Source organism: Rhopilema esculentum, chromosome 12 (genome assembly GCF_057945365.1).
Source record: "Rhopilema esculentum isolate cy_ngs chromosome 12, ASM5794536v1, whole genome shotgun sequence".
In the NCBI taxonomy this organism is placed as follows: domain Eukaryota; kingdom Metazoa; phylum Cnidaria; class Scyphozoa; order Rhizostomeae; family Rhizostomatidae; genus Rhopilema; species Rhopilema esculentum.
In genome coordinates, this window is record NC_142826.1 from 7,004,810 (window position 1) to 7,028,337 (window position 23,528).

The following is a 23,528-nucleotide window of genomic DNA, read 5'->3' on the forward strand; positions in this document are numbered from 1 at the left end:
TCAGAATCGTCAGGCCTATATAAATCAATCGTTACCCCTCCACTACATCACTGATGTCATAATCCTCTCCTCTCCTCCTATACATTTCGAAACTCTGGATTAAGCAGCATATAGCAGCATCTTTAGCTAGCAGTGAAGAAAATGTTTTGAATGCCGTTTTGGATTTCGATCTATTCGAAAAATTCCCCTATATTTTTCATTCGAGGAAATAGCTTTTCATTGCTGTTGAAGGAAGCCTCTTTTTCGGAATTGCAATGCCTCGTTATCAACAGTACAATCCAACTGGCCTAAAACTCAAAGAAAGCACTGTGGAACTCTTTGCGTTTTTGTTTTGTAAGTCTTGGTTCTCGACCAAAGCACTGCAAAAATGGGAGTTCCAGCATTTTTCAGGTGGCTTTCCAGAAAGTATCCATCGATTGTGGTCCATGCTGTTGAGCAAAAGGTATTTTTTGTTATAATTTATCTAATCTGGCCAGACTGCAAGAGCCATCGAATGAAAATTTGCTTTTAAAGGACGCGCACGAGATCTGTTCGACACTCTAGGCCGAAATTTGTGAATGCATACTGAATCGACAATTGTTGTCTTCTTGAAAAAATTATATTTACCTGCCATATCATTGGCAAAAATAGGTATCAAGGGGTAAAACTCGTCCAACTCCATGGCGAATCTGAGTGCCGATTTTCGAAAAACCCTTGCTCAAAGCAGATAGTTTTTTGGCAAAAAGCAGTGCTTTGATTGAATGGTACAGAATAAAAGAAGCCATAAAAACGACGCAACAGTCTGTCTATTTCCAGGCACACACAATGTCATGTCACCTTGTCACAAAAAGCCATTCAGCAGTCATTCTCGATACAATGGAACATATGAAATTGAAACATATTTTAAACAATACTTTGCAGCATTTGAGGCAGAAAAAATTAGGTCATGATGCACCATATATTATAGGTCAAATAAATCTTTGATGTACTGTCACATCCAGACTCAAAGTGGGCTTAAAGGCTGGTCTCAACTTCTATCTTTTTCTTTATGAACACCCTAAAACCAGTCTTGTGCATGCCAATTTTGAGATCGATTTGTCAGCAGAGTAAAGATTTTACTTGCCTTGATTGTAGACTGTGACCCTACTCCTAAAGTGACTTCATTTGAACAAGCTGCAAGGAGATGATAAGAACAGGAGATTCACAGAAAACACAAGTGCATATAAAGACCAAATTGTCAAGGAGGTATTCAGTGAAGAAAACTGCATCAGAATTGCCAAGCGATTCTAATTTTTTTAGTGCATGTCCATATAAAATCAAATTCCTATAATGCCACACTCAAGTCTCAACTGTCAAGCCTCAATTTAAGGAAAATTTAGGTGTGCAAACTCTGCAAACAGGCCCTTGGTTTTGTAATTTTTCTAGAAAATGAAAGTGAAAAAACATATTTTGTATGTGTTATATACCAGAAAATATGGTATATGCTGTTGCCCTAGACATCAAAATTGGTTGTGTCTCATGTCACCTCTTGTTGTTGCCAGCTTTGTAGACCAAATCCTCAGCATGAAAATGCTCTCAAGAGTCACTAATCCTTCATTACTGATACCACTTTCTATGACAATTGCTGCTTCTTGGTGCAAACCCACCTTTAATTTGAACTCTTCAAAAAAGTCTCCAGAATGCTGTTGTACAGAGTATTGACTAGTGTTGTGAGTTTCTCTGTTGCAAGAAACCAATCCAAATTGAAATCGATGTTTCATAAAAAAAGAACTTATTTTGATAAATTTTAAAAATTTTATTTTGATTAATTCAAATCTTCTTCAATGTATTGCCTTGAACGCTTTGTGGGTGCAACCTACGTTTCATTCAATAGGATAACCTCTGCCAATATCCATTTTCCAATAATGAATAAAGATAGAAATCATTTTCATTTAATAACATTTTCAATGTAATTTTATATATTCACATCTATGTATTTAGATTTAGCATAGACATGTATGAAAAAGATTTTTTGATTTTGTTAGTTCAAGATGCAAACTTTTTTCCATTTATAGCCAGTTGATGTTGATGGTAATAAAGTTTATGTTGATACAACTAAAGCAAATCCTAATGATGTGGAGTTTGACAATCTGTATCTTGACATGAATGGTATCATCCATCCTTGCTGTCACCCGGAAAATAAGTGAGTAGTTTTGGTCACTTTTGGTCACTTAATTTTGACAGGCTTTCCTGTCATTTTTACAGCAAAGTTAGTATATGGTGTACTCACCTCTCAAATGAGTGAATGAAGGTTTGTTGAATGCTTCTTCAGAAAATTAATGTTTTTGCAGAAAATATATATGCTAAAAGAAGTTGTTAAATGCCATTCACCTTTCTACTATTATAAAAGTAATCTTAACACACTTTGGATTCTTATGTCTATAAAAAACAATGTTTTATCTTATTGATTTAAAAATCAACAAACATAATAGCAACAAACATAGTATATATCATTTTTATTGAGTAAGTTTTTTGTTTGCATCTTACAACTTTTTCTCTGTTTTGTCTGTCAAGATTATGCTTTTGAAAATCGATAATCTTTCATCTTTTAATTAGATATTCCCATCTGTGCTTGATTTGCCCTATACCTTCTTTAAATTCATCTTTAAACTCATTTAACTGCACTAAACATCAAAACAGTAGAAGCTTATTTTTATCATTGTCTTATTATCATCTGAGCCCAGAAAAGTGGCAACTTTCTCTGTTTAAGCATAAACTGGAATTCACAACCCTATGTAGCCCTTATCATTGGTACAGTTGTGTGCTCAAATTATAGGCAGCAATAACATACGCTCTACCATCAATCCCACAACTCTGCCTTCCTCCCTATATCTTGTACACTCTGGATTACCCTACCATCTTCCTGCTTCCCAGACTCTTACAAACTGTCCTTATTCAAAGCAAAAATAAATGTGCTTGATCTTTCCTCTCTCTCTTCCTAATCTGTCCTCCCTTTCCTTAGCTTTCCTTCCCTTTCCTAGGGCTTAGCTAGAAACTCTTGACCATTTCCATAGCATTACCAACTAAAAAAGCATAGAGGTTAAGTTAAAATTTGATTTATATGTCTATTGTGTCATGCTATAGAATCCTAATCTTTGTTTTGTAGGCCTGCACCTAAGAATGAAGATGAAATGATGGTGGCAATTTTTGAGTACATTGATAGGTAAGCGTATTATGATTCTTCAGACTCATTTAATAATTGGTTGTGAGTAGTTTCATGCTGTCAGTTATTGTTATTTATCTTAGAAATGTTGTATCTAGTCTTCAAGAATATGTGTCACATCAAGAGAGACAGCCTGCAGTAGTCTGTAAGTGCAGACATTATCACAAGCATTTTTGAGTAGGCATTTTCAATTTTGTCTTTAGACTTATAGTCCATTGTGAGGTTTTATTTCAAGATAGCATTAGCTTTTTAATTGTATTTGTTATTTAATAAATTTATGTATGTATTTCAACTGCAATGAAATAAAATCAAAATATCCCTCTTTTTCAGGTTATTTGCAATTGTGAGGCCAAGAAAACTATTGTATATGGCAATTGATGGAGTGGTAAGGGACTTTTAAAAGCTCTAATTTGTGCATGCTGATTACTAATCTTGGATAACTTGGCACCATTTCCATAGATGGGGTTTCTAAGGCATCAAGACTTATGGCAATTGATAGTTTTAAAATGATAACTCCGCCAAAGATCTGAATACCGTAATGCCTCGAACAAGCGCCCCCTCGAATAAGCACCCCCCTCGAATAAGCGCCCACCCTTCAAGCTTCAGAAACGGGCGCTTATTCGAATTTTCGACTACAACATAATTGGAAGGCAATTCACCAAGAAAGGTTGAATGACCAACACAGTTTGTTTTAGTTTTCATTCTCATTTTTTGCCTTTCCATCATAATAACATGCTTCAATTGAAAACACATTCATTTTTTTATTCACTTCCAAATCTATATTTTAAATAAGCGCCACCCTCGATGAAGCGCCACCTCGAATAAGCACCCACTCTGGAGTCTCAAAAATTAAATAAGCGCCCGGGCGCTTATTCGAGTCATTACGGTATGTCTTTTCTGCAAAGGAATTTTGAAGAACCAAAACATGTAGCAGACTATTTTTAGATTTTGATTTTTGAACTTAGACATTATATAATTGATTAATTTCATTGTTGATATTCTATTGTTGTTGATTTTGTGGTTATTCATCTCAATTTCAAATCTTTGTTAAGTCGAAGAGAAATGTCTTATGATTATAATTTTGATGTATCTGTCCAAGGCTCCGAGGGCAAAGATGAATCAGCAAAGATCACGAAGATTTAGAGCTGCCAAAGATTCAAGGTAATTATATGCATTTTCAAACAGACAGGAAATGCGAGTGCAATTGCCCAGGAGTGAACGCACTTTACAAAGAACAACATGAATGCCCACTTTGAAAGCTGCCTGCTCTTATCATCACAGAATTTGCGACTGTTTTTGTCAATTGCATTACTTTGTTTGATCTGAGTTTCATCGTGGTTCAATTTTATCTGTTCTTTTACGTTTACACAAGTAGAAATACCCATGGTTTGAGAATTCTTACAACATGAACTTCAAGTTGTGAATAAAGACATTTGATTTCTTTCAAAGGACTCTCAATGGCAACAATTTTTCATTACAGTGAAGACTTCTAATTTCATGTTTGAACACATAGTATCAAACACGTGGAATACATGTAGAGCAATGGGAACTTTGCATTCTTAAGGCAATTTTTCTTTTCATTTAGAGAAAGCAAAGACGAAATGGCACGTATAAGAGAGGATTTGCGACAAAATGGTAATAGTTGATTTTTTTAACCTTGGTGAAAAGTCAACGCTGGTCAACGCTGGCCATAGGCTAGAAATGTCGGTCCTTTGTCTTCCTTCGGTTTATTAAGTAGCCAGTTTTGCTACGAATTTTACCCTATATTGTTTCTGCTTCCCCCAGTTTTCTAATTTGCTGTTCATGCAACTGTAACTTTGCTTTGTTTAGGTGCTTTGCTGCCACCCGAGAAAGAGAAGGGAGAACACTTTGACAGCAACTGCATTACACCGGTATCTTATTTTTTAACACATTTTGTTTATCAACCCCTTGTGGTACTGCGAACATTAATCCTGTGCAACGGATGAATGCACAATTCTCATGCATTTGAGACTCTACCAATATCATTTAGAAATAGCTTATAATAACATGATAAACCGAGCTGTGACCATCCACACTAAAAACCAGTCTTTTAACTGTTCAAGTTAGCCCAGCTAACGAAGAAAATGTAAGTTAAGAATAACGCAGGAGGATTGGTGTGTCGTTTCCTTTAATGACAAAGCATTAGTATGCTTTAATACTTTGAATAAGATACTTGGTGATCTTTTCGAAGGCTATTCTAAATAATGAAATGTTGTTTGCAGGGCACGCAGTTTATGGATCGCCTTTCTAAGTGTTTACAGTACTACATCAGTGATCGGCTGAATAATGATCCTGGTTGGAAAGGAATAAAGGTTAGTATAATTCAAATAATAAAATTATCGCTGGTCATCTGTTTGTTTGTCAACCCCAGGGAATTTGTGCTCAAGATTTGTTGCCTTCTGTAAAAATAATACTTTAGCAAAGAGCTGGTAATATGGCTGCTAAACGAGAAACTGCTTCATGTGATTTTAGTCAGCTTTCTTTTTTGTTAAATTGCTTAGGTTTTCGACATATGCTTTTAGGAATATATGTCTCTGGAGTTACAGAAACAGTAATTTTCTTTTTTTTGCATCATGGAACGTTTACATTTCAGAAGTCTTTAACTTGAACTTAGGCCATCACGCTGTGGAATCTGTATGGGCTTTGGTCGCCCTATCACGTAGTAACATTATCTTTAAGGTTATATTATCCGACGCCAATTCGCCAGGGGAAGGTGAACACAAGATAATGGATTATATAAGAAAGCAGAGAGGTATGGATGAATTTTTAAAGCTGTAAGCGACCTTGTCTTTGATTCTTGATAAAAAAGCTGGTAGCATGTTTTCATATCTTGAATTTTCATGATTGACTGCAGAAATTAAAATATCACGGAAACATGAATTCATTTCATCCCCACAGAGGAAAGTTTAGAGAATGCTAGAAACGTTGAAAATTTTCATTGTATCCAGACTTGTTGTAAGACTTAAATTGAGACGGCATAATTTCTTTAAAGGACAACCTGATCATGACCCAAACACGAAGCATTGCTTGAATGGTGCAGATGGTATGTTGTTTTCTCTATTAAACCATCAGGTTGCTTTTTGTAACGGACTCGTGCGTAGAATTTTTAATAAGACATCATTCAAATATTTATTTAGGGTGATAAATGAAAAATGAAAATGAAAGAGTTCCAAACTGATTATGTCACGAATAAACATTAGAATTTTATACTTTGCAATGCATATTCAGAAAGCGCTTTATCAAACAGATGTGCAATTGAATTGTGTTTTTCTCAAACCATGCTGTCATAAGTGAAGAATGATAAGCTGTTAACTATGCCACACTTACGTATTCTATTCAGCTCCACATTAAACAAGATCGACTTTAGAAAAATCATTTTAGCCTCTTTAAAGATATTCACAGGGATGTGGAAATACTACTACAGATATATGGCGTTTATTGAATACTGAAGAAGAAAATATAGGAAGACTGTAGAAAATAGAAGAGATTTTTTGATTTTGAAACTACAGTTTAGTGTTCTTCGGTGTAGACAATACGTATTCTTCTTCGAACCTCCTATTTGTTGTGGGGTGACATAGGTAATGCTATGAAGTAGTCATTAACTCTAGTATCAAAAGACATCTCAGAAAATCCAAGTATTTTCTAGAAATCAGTGCGATTAGCTGTATGATGTCAATCAGTGTTTCTGCTCCGTAGTCTGGGAAAGATTGTAACTTATTTTGAAATCATGTATTTGCTAGAGCCTATTCATAAAATGTTGTAATATAATTTTTTCTTTTTTAGCTGATTTGATTATGCTTGGTAAGTGTAAACTAATTCCTGTTTTTTCGTGGGTAATTATTTACTTTTGGTCAGAATTTCATGTCTTTGGAAGAAAATTTATTTTCTGCATTTGTTATGTTTTCAAGCATTAAGATCTGCTATGTTCTGCGGTCATTTGTATAGTCTCATGCATCGAAGTAAACAGAGTTGAATTGAGCTGAAAAACGTCATGGTTTTAAGCCTTATTGACATAGGCAACTTGACCAAATTTACAAGATGAACAATAGATTTTGATGTTTACTAACCTGTTATAAAGTGCTGGATAGCCTATTGGGATGTGCAGGCCTTTCTTTGTATAAAAATAAAAGATATGATGATATAGCTGCCTTTATTATTATACTATAAAATTATGCTAAACAACATATTAGGAGTATAGAATAAGATATAAAATTATCAAGGCTTGCCTTTGCCTTTGAATTAATTGGAAAGTCATGCGAAAATTTAAGGAAAAATCATCCTATATTGTTCAGCTTGAAATAACTACAGTTCGAAACTCTAATAACGATCACCTCTGTGCAACGGCCGCCTTCAGATCTGCGGCCAGTGGAGAAAGTCCCTGCAGAACAATGGCCTCTAGTTTGGTCACCGAAAGTATAAGCTATTAGAGGTTCCACTGTATGACTTATTTTGATTATGGTTGCCGTTGGTCAAAGATTTATAGTTTTAAAGTTTAAAATTGTCATTTTATTTCATAGCTTCTATTTGAAATTAAAATGTAAGCAGCTGAAGAATTGGCGTTTTAGTATTTTTTGAATTCGCATTCTGCTTTAGGCTTGGCTACACACGAGCCAAATTTTACGATCATTAGAGAAGAGTTTAAACCTGGGAAACCACGACCCTGTACTTTATGTGGCCAGATAGGTGAGTTTTTTTAACATTGAAGACTTTGGATTCATGTTTGATAAAGTAAGATGTTGTTTTTGTTGACATCTCAACGATTAAATAATCCACTTGGGTATTGCGATGTGATGCGACGTAATATTAATTTATTCGATTTGGTACGAAGTGATTCGATGTGATACAAATGCGATACGAATGTGATGCGATGTGTTAGAAGATTATGAGCTTGATCAAGGGCAGTGAAAATCTCATTTCATTATCTATCCATGATATAAGATTGTGAATAAAACTCACCTTGCCTTTAATTTATTACAATACAAAGCAATATGCTATAATAGAATACGTATATATTTTACGGGTTTGTATCGTGGTGCAAGGCCTGAACACAGCTAGCAGGAATTCATCTTAAAACACAACACGTATAAACGAAATATTTACGCTTTTTGAAAGGGCATGGAATCTATATATTACAGATTATAACTAGGCTATAAATAATCAATAGTTACTTCCAGCCCTGAAATGAGCTTTATCAGTTAATGGGTTAAAGCCATCTCTCTAATCGGTGGCATTTAATCTTTTTTTAACAGGCCATGACTTAGCCGAGTGCAAAGGGCTGCCAAAAGAAAAGGCTGGAGAGGTAAAAATGCAATCTTTTCGCATTACTTTATATTGTAGTTTAATTCTTCTTTGTGTTTTTATTGGTTCGTCGTAGATTTATTTTGTAAGCTACGTTTAATAAATTGTCTGCAAACTCTTCAATTGTTAAAGGATTTTGGTAAATTTTTTCTCTTCTTTGACGGCGCGTGTCATGATTGCATTCATTTATGTCTCAAGCATTTTTTTAAAAACACAATTTACCAGACAAAAATCTTACGTTTTTACCGAATCTGTCTTAGAAGAAACGGCAATCAATGTTTCAGTATGTTTTTTCTGCCTTTTTGTTTTTTATAAGTTCTTTGCTCCCCATTGATTCGATATTTTGCTGCGATGAAATTCAAGTATGTGAATTATCAAGAAATTTGTCTTGTTCTTTAGCTTAAAGCTAGTCGAAGCATCTCTATTCTGCTTTTACTGTTTAGTTTGACGAACTGACAAAACCTGTTGGCGAAGAAGTCGAATTTATATTCATCAGGCTAAATGTTTTGCGAGAGGTACAATCTTTCATTGTTTTCTATAATATGATTTGTTACTACTAATACTTTAAGATTACATTACTTAATGCATTTACAACGACAATATATTTATTACAATCTATTATTGCCAAAGTTATATAAATGCCTTTAGAAATGTTTAGACTTTTTGTAAATAGGCCAGTTTGTGATGCGTACATCTTGCCTCATTACTCAGGAAGTTCCAGAGAGACGCTAGAAGTCTTTCTAGAATTTCTGACTGGTGAGGTGGATGTGATGTCAATCCATATTCAATTGCCCCGTATAATTGCTGCCATAGGATGTATCTCAAAGGTATTATCTCAGTAGGCAATAAAGGGTTAAAAGACGGCCTAATATTTCTTTATGTTTATTTTTGCTATAGTTCTTTAGACAAGGAACCTCAGGTGACTTGCCACATAAAACTGTTATTCTGTCATCACGAATTTTATACCTTATCATAAAATTTTATTACTCCAAGTAATGTTAATTTGCAAAAACGTATACAAGGAAATACCAAACCCTATCACAAGGATATTGAACTTGTCCTTTCATTTCTGTGTTTTATACTTTTAAATATTCAGTCTGTAAGAAGATGAGTAAGAAGTTCAAAGCTTTGCTACTGATTATGTTGTCACATGGCTCGTTATTTTTTGACAGTATCTAGAAAGAGATTTGAGAATGGATGGGCTGGCTTTCAAATACGATTTTGAGGTGAATATTGCAACACTGTTGATTTCAGCCATAAACCTCTGTTTGCATTAAATGTTTACTGACAGCGAAGTTCACATAGTTCTCTCATTCTGTTGCATTTGCATCGATTCAATAAACTCAAATTTGTTGACTCTCATTTGACTACACTTTTTTTCTACTCTTTCAAGTTCGATTTACCTTTTCATTTGTAGCGTTCTTTAGACGATTGGGTTTTCATGTGTTTCTTCGTGGGCAACGATTTCTTGCCGCATTTGCCGTCTTTAGAGATCAGGTAAGCAAGTAACTTTTTCCTTTTTGTAATTCAGTTAGTCATATTTCGATTGCAATGACCATACGGGAAAGAGAGATGGACAAATTGCTCAATTTTGAAGAGGTCAGGCGGGGTCATTTCAAATTTTTCGTTCTGACTGCTTTACTTTTGTCAAGCCTATACCCAAGGCAACTTCATTTTTTTCCCAAGGCCACTTTCGAACTTGCTTCAAGTACTTTAAGGCTGCCATTCTGATATGATTTCATTCCTAAATAAAGCAGTTTACAGCTGATCTTTATCTTAATGCATGAAATTAGCATTAAAGTTGGTTTTCTCTGCATCGGCAGTATTCCATATTACCTACTATGACGTGTGACAACCCAACTAAGCGTTTGGCAGTGTACCAGTTTTCTTTACTGACTGAAACTGTTCAGTTCAATTCTCAGAGAAATGTTTTCTCTTCCCCCTGGTCAATGGACTGGATATTTGCAAGCGTTTAATAGAAAATGGCAAAAGTAAGGTTGGATCTGGATGGGGGGATTTGCATTCTTTTGTTGCATGCACTCCCTCACTTAAGTTAGCCACAAGAGTGTACATTTTTCTGTCCTAGATGTATTTAGATGTATGTCGATTATTGCTCTCTTCCATACATTGACAGAATGCTTTCTCTTTAGAGAAGGAGCAATTGACCGTCTTATTAGAATCTACAAAGGTGTTATGGCCAGAGCTGGGGTATGTACAGCATCTGATTCATCAAATCTTTTCGCTTTATCAAGAATTTAAAGCATGCATTATAGCAAAAGGACTATTCATTTGTAGTATGGCATTTTATGTTGGTTGTTTTGATTAGTGTCTTTGAAATTGAACCAATTTTTACCGTTAAATATAACTGTTGCAAAATTCTTGATGGTTGCTTTCATATATTGTATTCTGTCTGATTTCGTCGGATTTTGACGGATTTCATTGGCGATCAATTTGACGAATGGAAATCACGTGACCCAAGGATCGCTGTGAATTGCTGATTATAGATTTGCGCGATCCTCGCGACACGCGATGCTTGCGATCATATGAAAACCAGGCCTTATCTCTTGGTCAAAAGTAGTGAAAAATTCATCGGATTTCTCATCGATCTTTAAGACGAATAAATATAACATATATATAAAATAACATACGACATATGAAGTATTTAATGACAATTACCATTCCTTGCCAGGGATACTTGACGGAAAATGGGTACGTAAGTCTGGAAAGAGTGCAGCAAATTCTTCAAGGTGAGACACTCGATGATAGACTTCTATCTCTAACTAAAGTCTGATGAAACATACAGTTATCTGAAGTTTGCTGGAGGTATTATTAAGGGGAAATGTTTCGCCTATTGTAAATCTTGTGCTGGGACTAAGCATTAAGGGCTGCCTGAATTCCTAAAATTCAAGCAAGATCTTTTAATATCTTGTGAAGCAACGCCTTGTCCTTTTGTCGCATTATTTATCTACCATTTTGTTTTGTTGCACGCCCATTCGTATATTAAATTGAATTGAGCTAAACCCTTTATTCTGGGTAACGCAGTACTTAGAAGAGATGCACAACGCAGTTTCACGTGTTGTACCCATATCTCGACCACCCACTAGCCTATGCTTTGTAATGACAGAGAAATCTCCATTAATCGTATCGTTTTTATACATGTTGTCATGTTGTGCCTTCGTTTTTCTATCATTGCAGAACTCGGACAAGCAGAAGACCAAATATTCAAGACTAGGCAAGAGAAAGAGGTAATGTATGATATCTCTAACTACAAAAGTGCAGGTTTCCATATCCTTTTTGTTATTTGAAAGCTGTTTTTGGAAAGATTTTTGTCTCTAATTATTTTGAGTTTGGTCAATTTTCATTTTTTCAGCTTAGTTTCAGAAGACGAAAGAAGGATCAAGATAGGGCAAATAAAAGAGCAAAAATGGTTTGTGTGATTTTTCATAATTGAGACTAAATATTAGCCACTGGCCCGCAAATGCTTCGTCATTTTTCGGGATAAAATTTGCTACTGTTGCAGGTGAACGTAATCCCTTCTAATTTTACCGCAAACTGTGAATTCCCGTTTGTCTACTACACGTCAACGCAAACTTACACAATATCATGTGTCTTTTACAATAGTGTTTCAATTACTTTGCCTTGACCCAGCCACCGATATATAGTTCATCAAGATAGCTTTCAAATCTGGTTGCATTCCTTTTGCACCGAAAGTAGTTAGGTGTCTATGCTTGTCTTTTATTGAAAGTTTTATTGTGACTCCGAATAATTTCTTGTAAATCGCACAAATATCAAATTTCAATGAAAGATCTGCATTTCCTTAGATGACCAGTTATAATTGTTTTCCGCTCTTACAGCTACAAGAATAATGATTACAAACCTTGCTATTAGTAACAAACACTATGAAATTATATTATTTGTTTCTGCTTGTAATTCTATCGTGCCCATGTCTTGTCAATCGAAATTTACTTTCTAGGGCCATGATTTGTCCGACCTTACCCCACTGATGAACAAATCTCCTAACTGGAGCCCAAGGGACAGTCCTCGGCAATTTGGTCAATCACATCGATCCAGCCCGGGTTATTCCACAAACCAGGTATCGTAAGACGTACATGATTTTTCCACCATCTTTTTACAATTGATTGTAGGACCATGAAAAGCAACATGTAGTAATTATGGCGTTTTCAAGCATAAAACTCGTGCGTTGAAGGGTCTTGCCCAGAATGGGCTAACAATACATGTTGCTGAAAAGTGTAGGGGCAGTTGCCCTTCCCCCTATTGCCACAGCCCTTTCTTTGTATGTAAAGTTTATATGTTCTTATCACTTGTGACTGGCTTGGCTAAAAACACATAAACAACAGTCACGACTAAAACCCATAAATGCAAGATTACCTGGTGATTTTTATCTTAACTGTTTGTTGATTTTCATGTTTGTTGATGTCCATTGGTTACACTCTCAATAGGCAAGCGGCACTGATTGGTCAACCTATACAGTCATGTGCTCGTGTTCCTGATTGGCCTATTTCGATCCACAACTGGGTGTACATATTTCCTAGCGTAGAGTTTTCGATCTATGTTCTGACGTTTTAAACTCTGAAGAGTGTCAGACGAAAAGTTTTAGTTTACTAAATGTTTGCTTTTTTCAAAGCCATTTTCAAGTTTTGTACCACCTAAAGATTATTTTCATGTTTGTTGGCTGAGTTGTAATATTGAATCTATTGAAGTACGGATTGAATTTTTATATTTTCACATTGAGATTTTGACTTTTTCAGAGAGCTGCTAATGACTTGCGTTCTATGTTGAGAACACCAGAAACAAACGAGGTGACAACATAATGATTTTAAGCCTTTTGTAGTCAACTTTTGACTAAAATAAAGTTATTGAATTAATATAATTATGTGGCATCCTCGAAAGCTCGAAGTTGCATATCATGGTAATATGGTTGGGCAATCTCACAAGTCATGTGCCCTTATTTTTACGTTTTCAATTAGGTTTGTATATTTCCTAGGTTATACATTTCCTAGGAATTGGGTTTATGTATTTCCTAGCTTAGAATATCTTATTAGTATTCTGACTTTTTATGCTCTGAAGAGTGTCAGACGAAAAGCTTTCGTATGTCTAAGAATTGTTGTTTTTTATAACTATTTGTACCGCTAAATGCTGTACCGCTAAAACATTGTTTGGCAAAGATCAGTTTTCTTTATTTTGCAATATTTATTTCTTTTTTAGCGTTCTGCAGCACCCTCTCCAGTCTCCACTACGCCAATAGCGCGAATGAACCGTAAAAGGCCAAATGAGCAAGAAGAAGCCAATGAGGAAGAAGATGAGGAGCCTGCTGATGACGTCAGGTATGTGTTTATCTTCTTACTGGCAGTTTCTATACTTTTTCCGATTTTGTTGGCTTGTCAAGAAGTGTGATACCTCGTTTCGGTGAGCTTGTCAAGAAGTGTGAGAAATTGTATTGTTAAAGTGCGAACTAGTCAGTTGCAGAAAGCTGCCACCTGCACGACTCTTTCGTCATATATGTTTTAATGGGGGTATCTTAGTTCTATAAAAGCAGCGTCCAAACGTGAGCATCGTCTACTCAAAGTTTTATCACTTTTTTCTTTATTTACAACAGATTTTTTGTGCATAATTTTGAGGGGGGACAAATTTTTATTGAAATAAATGACTGTTACCATCATTTTTACTTTCTGCCTTATTGATTTTTACTTTCAACTCTATAATTTGTATTTATAATCATTCATCATTAAAGTTAGGGTTAATTATTTTGTTTCCTTGAATTTAAAAGTAAATATAGTAAATGAACTTCCATTCCATCATTAGAATGATATTATGGAGAGAAGGGTTTGAAAATATTCTTAGAAGAGAAATTCTTCTAATCAAGGCAAAGCAATTATTCTATGATTTTCAGTTCATTTTTGTTTGGTCCTGAGGCTATTAGCAGGCAACTGGAAATCTGAAAGCATCCAGGGTTACGAAAAGGTCTTAATTTTTATTCTTTTACTTAAGGTTATGGGAAGACGGATGGAGAGAGCGATATTATTTGCAGAAATTTGGAGTTTCTACTGAACTAAGTGGATACAAAACTTACGAAGAATTTCGCAAAGAAGTGGTATGTCTATGAGTTTAAGAAGTCTGCTTATTATAACATTATTTTTATTTTATGTTGTAAAATATTACATTATTTCATGCTAATTCAATTTTTCATATGTTGTATAACATAAAATGGCATAATATCATATTTATTCATATTATTCCATATGATGTTGCCATATTTTATTTTGATATAATTGTATTGTATATATTATTCTTTTTTTGTGGAGTATCTTTTTAGAATCAAGTTATATGCAAATAGTCTATTTTTTTTAATTTTTAGGGTTGGGCATACGTTCGTGGTCTTTGCTGGGTGCTCCAGTATTACTATCAGGTTTGTCCTCCGGCTTCTCCATGTAATTTTACTAGCATTTTTCATATTCTTGAAACTTAATTTTAAAGCTCATTTAAATGGAAATCCAGTCTTTAAGTGTATAGTGGTATCCAGCTATCTCTTTAGAATGTTTTGTTACCATTAGTATTGATTTTGGGTTTGTTTCACGGAAGCTGCTGCTCGGGTTCCTTTTTTAGTCTGACTATAATACAACTTTTGTAAGTGAAAAGATCACATTCAGGTTCATTGATTGATTTTGGATGTTTCCAAGCATAATTCACCGTTCTATTGTAGGGTTGCCCGTCATGGAAATGGTATTTTCCATATCACTATGCACCTTTTGCTTCAGACTTTGTAGACATCGTTGATGCCAACGTGACCTTCGAGAAAGGAACTGGACCTGTAAGTTGTTTGGTCCAGTTTTTCTGATCTATACAGTATCATTTGTGATCCTACACGTAAACTAATATCTTTTAAAAATATCTTTGATAATTCCCATCAAAATTCACTCTGTCCCCTCGCTTTCGAATTTCATAATTTCATTTGCATTGTAAGTACCTGTAGTTTTAATTTCGCCACATATCTTTTCAATGATATATAAAGTTGGCAATTTTCTAAGTAAAGCTGCATCTACCAGCTATAGAAACCCGATAAATGCCCATTTTCAGATTAATAAAAACCTCTAGATGCATGACAAGCTTCAATCATAATTATGGATTAGGTAATGCACTGTAAAATATTATGCTCAGACAAGGATGTTATCCTTTCAACGCAGTTATGTTTACCGGATAAGATTTGCAGCTTTACCTTGTTTTCAGTTCCTGGCTATTTGATACTTACATTTGTGACAGTATGAAATATGAAATATCCTATTCGTTGTAGTTCAAACCGTTAGAACAACTAATGAGTGTGTTCCCAGCTGCAAGTGGCAATTTCCTGCCACCAACCTGGCGAGAATTGATGTCCGGTCCGGTACGTAGTCTATACGTTTGCGAAAGCTCTTTAACATGATTAAACCAGCCAGTAATATTACTTTAGCAATTTCTGCAACACGTTGCTAATTCAAATTAAAACCTAAAGGTATTTTGTTCTGACTTAATTAACATTTACCTCTCTTCTATTCGTGTAGGAATCGCCAATTATTGACTTCTACCCAGAAGACTTCAAGATTGATCTTAATGGGAAAAAATATGCTTGGCAAGGTAATATTTAATTCTCGTAGGCTTTTTAAGCGAAAGATTGTGACATGGAAAATATTGACTAAGGTTGCCTTTGTGCAGTCGGAGGCTGTGGCAATTTATCTCTCTTTATCTCTTGTGACTTTTAGCTTTGTCATAGGAGTATTAATGCTTGCAGTAAAAGTCTTCTTTTTCATGTTGCAGTATATGAAAACGGTCAACTGAGATAATTATCTTAGCTGTTACATAACTAATTATGTACCAACATTCTCTTAGGTGTCGCGTTGTTGCCATTTGTGGATGAAAAGAGACTGCTATCAACATTAAAATCAGTGTATGATGACCTCACTGAGGAAGAAGGTGAGTAGTTAGTTATTCAGGGACCATCTTTCTTATTATTATTTTCTCATTTTACAAGTGGTGAGCCATTGGTAAATGATAATGGGGAAAATCTAGTTTTAGACTTTAACGCTTCAGAATCGTTCGAAATACTAAAGCCAAATCGCTGTTAATGTGTATTTTGTTTGATCAGTAACTAGTCTAGTTTAATTTGAGCGTTTTTTTTAAATTGCTGCCATTGTCAAACACCTTTCTGCATCTGCACTTTCAATTTTTTGGAGCTGTTTATTGAATGGGGCAGAATTAAAAATTCAGTATACGCTTTAAAGAGCTAGGAAATGGCACATTGCACTCTTTCCACTCAAAATAGGACTGCCTTATAGGGTTTTGTAAATTCTAAGAAATATATTAGTCAACATTGCCTTTATAAGGCTCAACCAGGGATGTTAAAGTGCCGTTTAGATAAGAGCATGGCGCTTATGCTCATGTGGTATCACCCTGAGTAGCTAAAACCTTACCTCTTTTTCCTAACACTACCCCTTTTGCGAGTCCATCGAACACTACAAAATTTTAACCGTCCTACGTAGGTGCGTCCTACGTAGCCAGAATCACACTGGCAAGTAAACTTATATACAACAGAACGTTTTTTGGTAGGAACGCAGTCCTTTTGAATGGACGGAAGGGCCTTTTTTGTACCATAAACAACACGTGGGTTGACCGCGAAGAAACAATTTGTTATGGCCTGTTTTATTTGATTTCGATCCACAACTGGGTATATATATTTCTTAGCGTAGAGTTTTCGATCTATGTTCTGACGTTTTAAACTCTGAAGAGTGTCAGACGAAAAGCTTTAGTTTACTAAATGTTTGCTTTTTTCAAAGCCATTTACAAGTTTTGTACCACCAAAAGATTGACTACAAAGTTTCTTTGTTTTCAGTTCGCAGGAACAGAAGGGACATCAACCTACTTTTCTGTGGCAGCAAGAACTCGCTTTTTGATTATCTTGTTGGCCTTTACGAAGGTGGCATGTTAAAAGAGGTAAGTTTATTTAAATGCTTTTACGTCTTCAGTGTGGGCGATGGTCCCCTTGTCAGCGAAAAAACAAAGCCAATCTTTCATTTGTTTGTATTTCTATCGTTTGGTTTTTCTTACTTTCTAAGAGTTTCTGGCGTTTGGCTTTTAACAGTGCAAAACTTTCCTGAATTTAACAGGAAGAGCTTTTCTTAGTATAACTGAATTAAAAAGCAGATGTGATCAATTGTTTTTATGTTGGTCTTTCCAACTGAATCACTTTTGTAACCCTATCTCAGATATTGAAATGTACTGTTAAGCCCATGGTAAAAATTTTATTTCTTGGAATACTAGGTATAGCCAAACTGTAAGAAGGAGAAAAATCCCTTTTTGTGGACCTTCATAGTGCAAATACTAGTAGATAACTTGGATGTTTCTTATTATGAATTTACGGATATGTGAAAACTAGTCTCTATGTTTCATGGATATGTTTGAAAAGTTTGTTGCTATGATTGTTCATTGCCTTGTCAAATCTTGTCACCTGAATTCCTGATTGGAATTTATTTCTGGGAATTAGAAACTGGGTAAAGCCATGCTGTATGATGGTTTGAAAGAATTCAATTATGAAAGGTGTTCATTGACAACCTTAAGTAAACGAGTAGGCACCTGGAGTGAGCCATCTCTTAAAAAAGGCTTCCTCTTCCTTGTTAGGATCAAGTAACCCTCTTTTGCTTTAGAACTTAACAAAAATCCTTTTTTCTAGAAACAAGAAATTGTCACGAAATTTTCTCAAGGCATGAAAGGAACAGTGATGTCAAACCCAGATGTAGTGATGCCTAAAGGGTTTGTAATTCATATCTTTCACATGAAAAATCAATTGAATACTACCGTCCATTCCCTTTAAACGAGACTGCAAAGTTGTTGGACTAAATGAAAATTATGCCCGAGTTTTTATAAGCACATGAAGACATCCGATTGAGTATGGCTCATACAAACTTAGTTTTGAGTTTCATGTTTCTGTCTGTAGAAAATATAACTTTCCGTTGTTTTCACGTTTGAAACCACCTCCGCTTCCTACGACCCCTTGTGTAAAATCTATCTTTAATGCCTTTAAGCTACATCATCCTCCAAAATATTCCCTTAATACTCCTCTTGAATGAAGGTCCTCTTTTTGTAATGATATTGAATTCATCGCCCAGATGTATGGCTTCATGGCTTCTCAAAATGTCTGGTTTGTCCTGACTTTCTTACAAGATTTACAAGACTTATGTTAAGCGAATTTATTATGTGTACATTTATCTCACAGTATCTCTGTAAGCGTCTAGATGAAAGATGTGGTAAAATTTGTTGTTTGTTTTCATTTGTGTAGTTCGCTAGAAAGTCCAGTACCCGGTCTTCAAGGGTTGAAGAATCAAATGGCTATTAGGTTAGTAGCTTTGTACCATAAATGTACCTTTTCATCAATGTTGGTCTTTTGGAAACCTACAATGCCTGCCAAAATTACCTGGAAAACCAAGCAATTTGTGATGTATTTCATATCTTCTTTACTTTTCCGAAATAAATTATTTCTTCCAACCCCCATCCCTCTAGAACATTTATTGTAAACCACCATTGTTCCCTTGTGGAACGGCTGAATTCGACCTTGAAAACTGACGTCAGTGTTCCAAGACTTTTGGCAGGCATTTTACCTGCGTGGTTGTTCTTCGGTGAAAATAATTCTTTCCCTTCTAAGAACCAACGTGTTGTCCTGGTCTCCAACCTTGATATCATCAGAGAAATGTGTACCATTTCCGCCTTTCAATGTGTACCAATGTTCAAGCGTCATATAGATGTCTTCTTATTTTCGCAACTGAATGCATTTGAATCTTTCTTGACTCTGAATATGTTAGTATTCAGTTTTGTTTTATGTTAATAAAATAATTCTTCACACCTGTTTTTGCTTCCAGTGTCAAGTTTGAAGACCCAAAATACGACGAAGATTTTGTGTATCCAGCAACACTTTTACCAAATGCAGTGTGCGTATAACTACCATTCCCGTTCCAGTCAAATTTCTGTTTTATCTTTTGAAATTAACTACCTTGTTTGAACCGTACTCACGTGATATGGCCCCTTCAGTTTCTACGGGTTGATATGACCACCTTTTATGGTATAAAGCACATTTCGCAAAGGCTCTTTTAAGCTCCCTCTCTTTTCAATCCCTTTGCGAATCCGTCAGCATCAATAAATCCTCCCAAGGGGGGCTAAATAGAGATTTTTGATTTGTAGGCCCCCAGATTTTTAATCTTTGAAAATCACTTCGTTTGTCGTATGTCAGAATATGTATTAATTGAGATTGAAGCAAGCATATGACATGCTCTTATTTATGTTAACAGGTCGAGTCCGAACACCACTAGCTTAAATTTTTCTTGTAATTTTGGATTCTGCCAATGACTTCCTTTATCAAATAGCCGTTAAGCATTTCATTTAGGACAAATCTATACGAAAAGCCTTCTATCTTTATAGTGCTGTTTTTTACAGAATACCTGGTAAAGTTTTGAAGCCTGAAGATTTTCCTTCAAACCGACGATACACTCCCCAAACTGGATTCAGCCCGCGCTCCCACAATCCGTATCACATATCACCCGGAGGCAGGCGTATGATTGGGTAAGAGATCTTTTTCATCGACTTTAAAGAAAGATTGTAACAAGATTACGTAGTTTAAAACATATTGGCATTTAGTAAATATCATACATTTTGTGTGAGATATAAAGCTAAAATTAGACTGTCGCCACTTAACATAAACCGATAAAGATTGCAAGCTTCTTAGCTTGGTGTAAGTGCAGTCTCAGCCTTAAGGTTTGGTTCATGGTGCCAATAAACGCCGCATTTAATCATACGATCTTCCTTGTGTGCCAGATATCTTTCGCACATCCCAGCTAGCGCACATTTTACTATTGATTTTTCTGCTCTTGTAACGTTCTTGTATGCTCCAAGTCTTTAACTCTGCATTGTATTTCATGGAAATTCCACGTGAAGAAAAGCCTGATGGATTTCCTTGGTCTACAATCCGTGTTGTATTTTTTTCCATGCATCATCACGTTCAAGGCTGCTAGAAATAAGCGAATGTTTAATGATTTGTTACCCTTTATAAAAGCCACTCACAACATTTCTAGATACAATCAAGACAGTCCTCAAAGGTTTAATTCGCCTGACCAGTCACGAAGCCCAAGAATGGCCGTAAGTTTTGTCGATTATCATAAAAGCATCTTAAATTGTTTGAATATTTAGTAGTAGAAACATATTGTTATTGTCAGAAGTAAGGAACCGTTGCTATGTTGCGGATATAATCACTTGAGGTCAATCGCTACAAGTCTGACCTCAGGCTTTGATAAAGTTAGGAAATAAAGGTTATAGGTCATAGGGTTCTCCTTTGACCCTAGACACTTAAAGCTTCGATTTCTCGGGTTATTTTGCCTCTTTCTTAATATCCCATGCAAAAAATTATCGTTAGAGTTTTGCTATTGCATATTGAGATTTACATTGCGTAAAGACGTGTCTTACCTTGCAATAACTTTCATAATATGCCCTTCTGTTTCATTTTTTTGTCATTAATCATAAAAATATTTTTCAGAGGCCGCAGTCACAAGGCTACAGATCTCCATATGGAAATTATAACTCTCCAGATCGTACTCCAAGCCCGTTAGCCAGACAGCCGTCGCCATTTTACCGTCCAGGAGGTAACATGCCACAACGGCAACCAAGCCCTTACAACCGGCAAGATGGGGCTGGATCGAGCCCTCGTTTTCAAGGCCGACGTTCATTTGGAGGTGGCGGTTATCAAGGGTCGGATAATCGTGGTTATGCACACAACAGGGGTGGATGGAATCAGCAGTCATTTGATAACCAAAGAGACGACAGGTCAAGACAGGTATGTCTAGCTACAGTTGTTAGCGAATTATTGTCAGTTATGATTGTGGCTGCATTCTGGTGTTGGGTGGTTTATATTCATGTAAGCTAGGCCAACTAAGTTTTACGTATTGTCACTTCTCTCTTAACTAGATCGACTGTTAACATATTTATCTCGTTTTTGTTTTGCTTTCCAAAATCCTTGCGACAAACGCGTGCTTTATTTTAAAACTGAAGCAAATAAACGCGTTCTCCTATTCAATAATAAGCAGTATTGGCTTATTTTACATGAGAAGTTTTAAGGATTCTTTGCTTTGCTTATCTCGTGATAAAAGATGTTGGTTCTTTGAAAATTTTAACTTTATTGTAAAGAAGATGCAGTTTTTACTAAACTTGAAGCCAAACAATTTCAGCGTAAGATTCTGTTTGCTACAAATTGCTCGATTTGGTAAGTGAATTTAAATCTCGAAAAGGTTGCTGAATTAAACATTGCCTTCTCTGGTCCAAGCCTTGGGTTGCAACTCTAAAATGATCTCAACATGTTCAGTCATTTGCCTAAAATAGACTAGAAAGGGTCGGCAGATCCCTCGTATTTCTTACCGCCCCCCCCCCCCCTCTGATGATAATGTTGCTGCTAAGATGTACTTGCTTTGATGTTGATGTTTCACGTTTAGGATCCCAGAAGGCATTCGTTCCCGATGAACCAAAATCGGTTCAGGCCGTATTAAGTGACGCCTCCATTCCCATCAGAGGGTTGCTTTGCCTCGGAGACTCTTCTGGAGCAGTGTCCGACACGACAAGCGAATGGAGCCAGGAGATTGCAGCCAGGATTTTACAGCCATGTGCAACAGACGTAAGTCATGTTCATTTTGCACATAATGGCACCGCGGTATGACAAAAAACGATCTGACTTCATCAGCTTAACAAAATTCATTTACTTCTTTCGAGCATTTATAATTGTATTTACTTTTACTGAAAACCCATTTGTCAGTTTATTCCATAAGCTTGTAGTATTAGTGTCATTTTAAAGGGGAAGACTGCATGTTCAATATAAAGGAAAACCTGGACTCACTTCTCGGTTCACCGTGTATTAATCTTGACTGCAAAAACACAAAACGCTGGAATTAGTATACATCGACAATATTTGTCATAGGTTACCTAGTGCCAAGATATGACATCGTTAGTAAACCGAGAAAATTGTATACAGATTTTAAGAGTGTGAATATTTGTCTTGTTTAAATTTTTGTCAGACGTTGTTACTTTATTGTTCCAGAAGATATCGTCGTTAGCAACGGACAGCTTTCAGTTCAATGATACATGAAACCCGCATTAAACCTTTTTACCTTTAAATGGCAGTCGTTTTGCATAGCTTGGCTTCGTTTTTGCTTTTGTCTAATTTAAACTGTGCATGTCTAGAAAGGAACGCCAAGCAAAAAGGACCAGGGTTTTGGTTTTTTCACATAATTTGAAACTTCTACCTGATATCAAATTTGGTCATTGTTTGCAAAAGCCTAAACTCGCTTTTTGTTGAGATCTTCCAGTCAGATTTGCTACCAAAATTGAATTACATCTGTGTTCACAATATATTTCTCAGGAGGACAATTTTCTCCATTTAGGAGGACAATTTTCTTAAATTAATGCTATCTCAGCAACCCTTTACCAGCTTTTAAAGCTACTCCGCTGGTCTCAAAAGGACAAAATTTGTCAATATTTTCCTAAGGTTGTAAGGATACAGCTTTGCAAAAATTTTAAATTGAAGAGAAATTTTTTAGTCTCAAGGTGGTATTTTTTGCGCCATATTGTCACAACAAGGTCCTTGATGAGCTTTGAACGTTCTAACCATCATGGAGGCATCGTGTTAATTAAGGTAAAATTGCACTCAAAGTTTTTTTCAAAACTGAAAGGCTGTAGCTTTAAAAATTCTGAATATTCTTGAATTGAATCAACCCCCACCCTGAAACTAACTATTTATAATTAGAGTTTTTGAACAGCCCCTATAGCTTGCACGACCAATGCTTTTTTCGCTCATTTCTAATTCTATAGCCTTGCGAATTGAAAAGGTGGATTGAAAACATTTTGTCCCCTAGAATTTCAGAATCCTGTAGAAAGAGTATAAGTCTAAAACCCTTTGAGTACCCTCTGGCAAACCTTCTTAGCAAAAACGTAACCTTTAGGGGAAGCTTTGAAT

The 23,528-nt window shown here is 35.7% G+C and overlaps 1 protein-coding gene across 1 annotated transcript; it reads left to right on the top strand.

The window, feature by feature from the left end:
• The first annotated feature begins 273 nt into the window (after positions 1-273).
• On the top strand, positions 274-22,563 carry LOC135681202 (5'-3' exoribonuclease 2). Its single transcript, XM_065195530.2, has 37 exons — positions 274-442; positions 2,034-2,161; positions 3,125-3,181; positions 3,512-3,566; positions 4,281-4,342; positions 4,767-4,816; positions 5,012-5,073; positions 5,425-5,514; positions 5,882-5,954; positions 6,195-6,245; positions 6,986-7,003; positions 7,796-7,885; positions 8,452-8,501; positions 8,944-9,015; positions 9,673-9,726; positions 9,918-9,997; positions 10,651-10,708; positions 11,190-11,247; positions 11,696-11,745; positions 11,871-11,927; positions 12,474-12,593; positions 13,270-13,320; positions 13,727-13,845; positions 14,510-14,612; positions 14,877-14,927; positions 15,222-15,329; positions 15,810-15,899; positions 16,057-16,129; positions 16,382-16,465; positions 17,382-17,482; positions 18,219-18,298; positions 18,825-18,881; positions 19,402-19,470; positions 19,973-20,098; positions 20,608-20,671; positions 21,066-21,362; positions 22,015-22,563. Exons 1-37 carry the CDS (start codon positions 368-370, stop codon positions 22,066-22,068), a joined length of 2,937 nt encoding a protein of 978 aa, XP_065051602.2. The 5' UTR covers positions 274-367; the 3' UTR covers positions 22,069-22,563.
• The last annotated feature ends 965 nt before the right edge of the window (positions 22,564-23,528 follow it).

Coding starts and splice junctions, on each gene's coding strand:
- LOC135681202 (XM_065195530.2), top strand. CDS start 368: ATGGGAGTTCCAGCATTTTTCAGGTGGCTTTCCAGAAAGTATCCATCG. Junction 19,471..19,972: donor ACACTTTTACCAAATGCAGT/GTGCGTATAACT, acceptor TGTTTTTTACAG/AATACCTGGTAAAGTTTTGA. Junction 21,363..22,014: donor GAGACGACAGGTCAAGACAG/GTATGTCTAGCT, acceptor TTTCACGTTTAG/GATCCCAGAAGGCATTCGTT.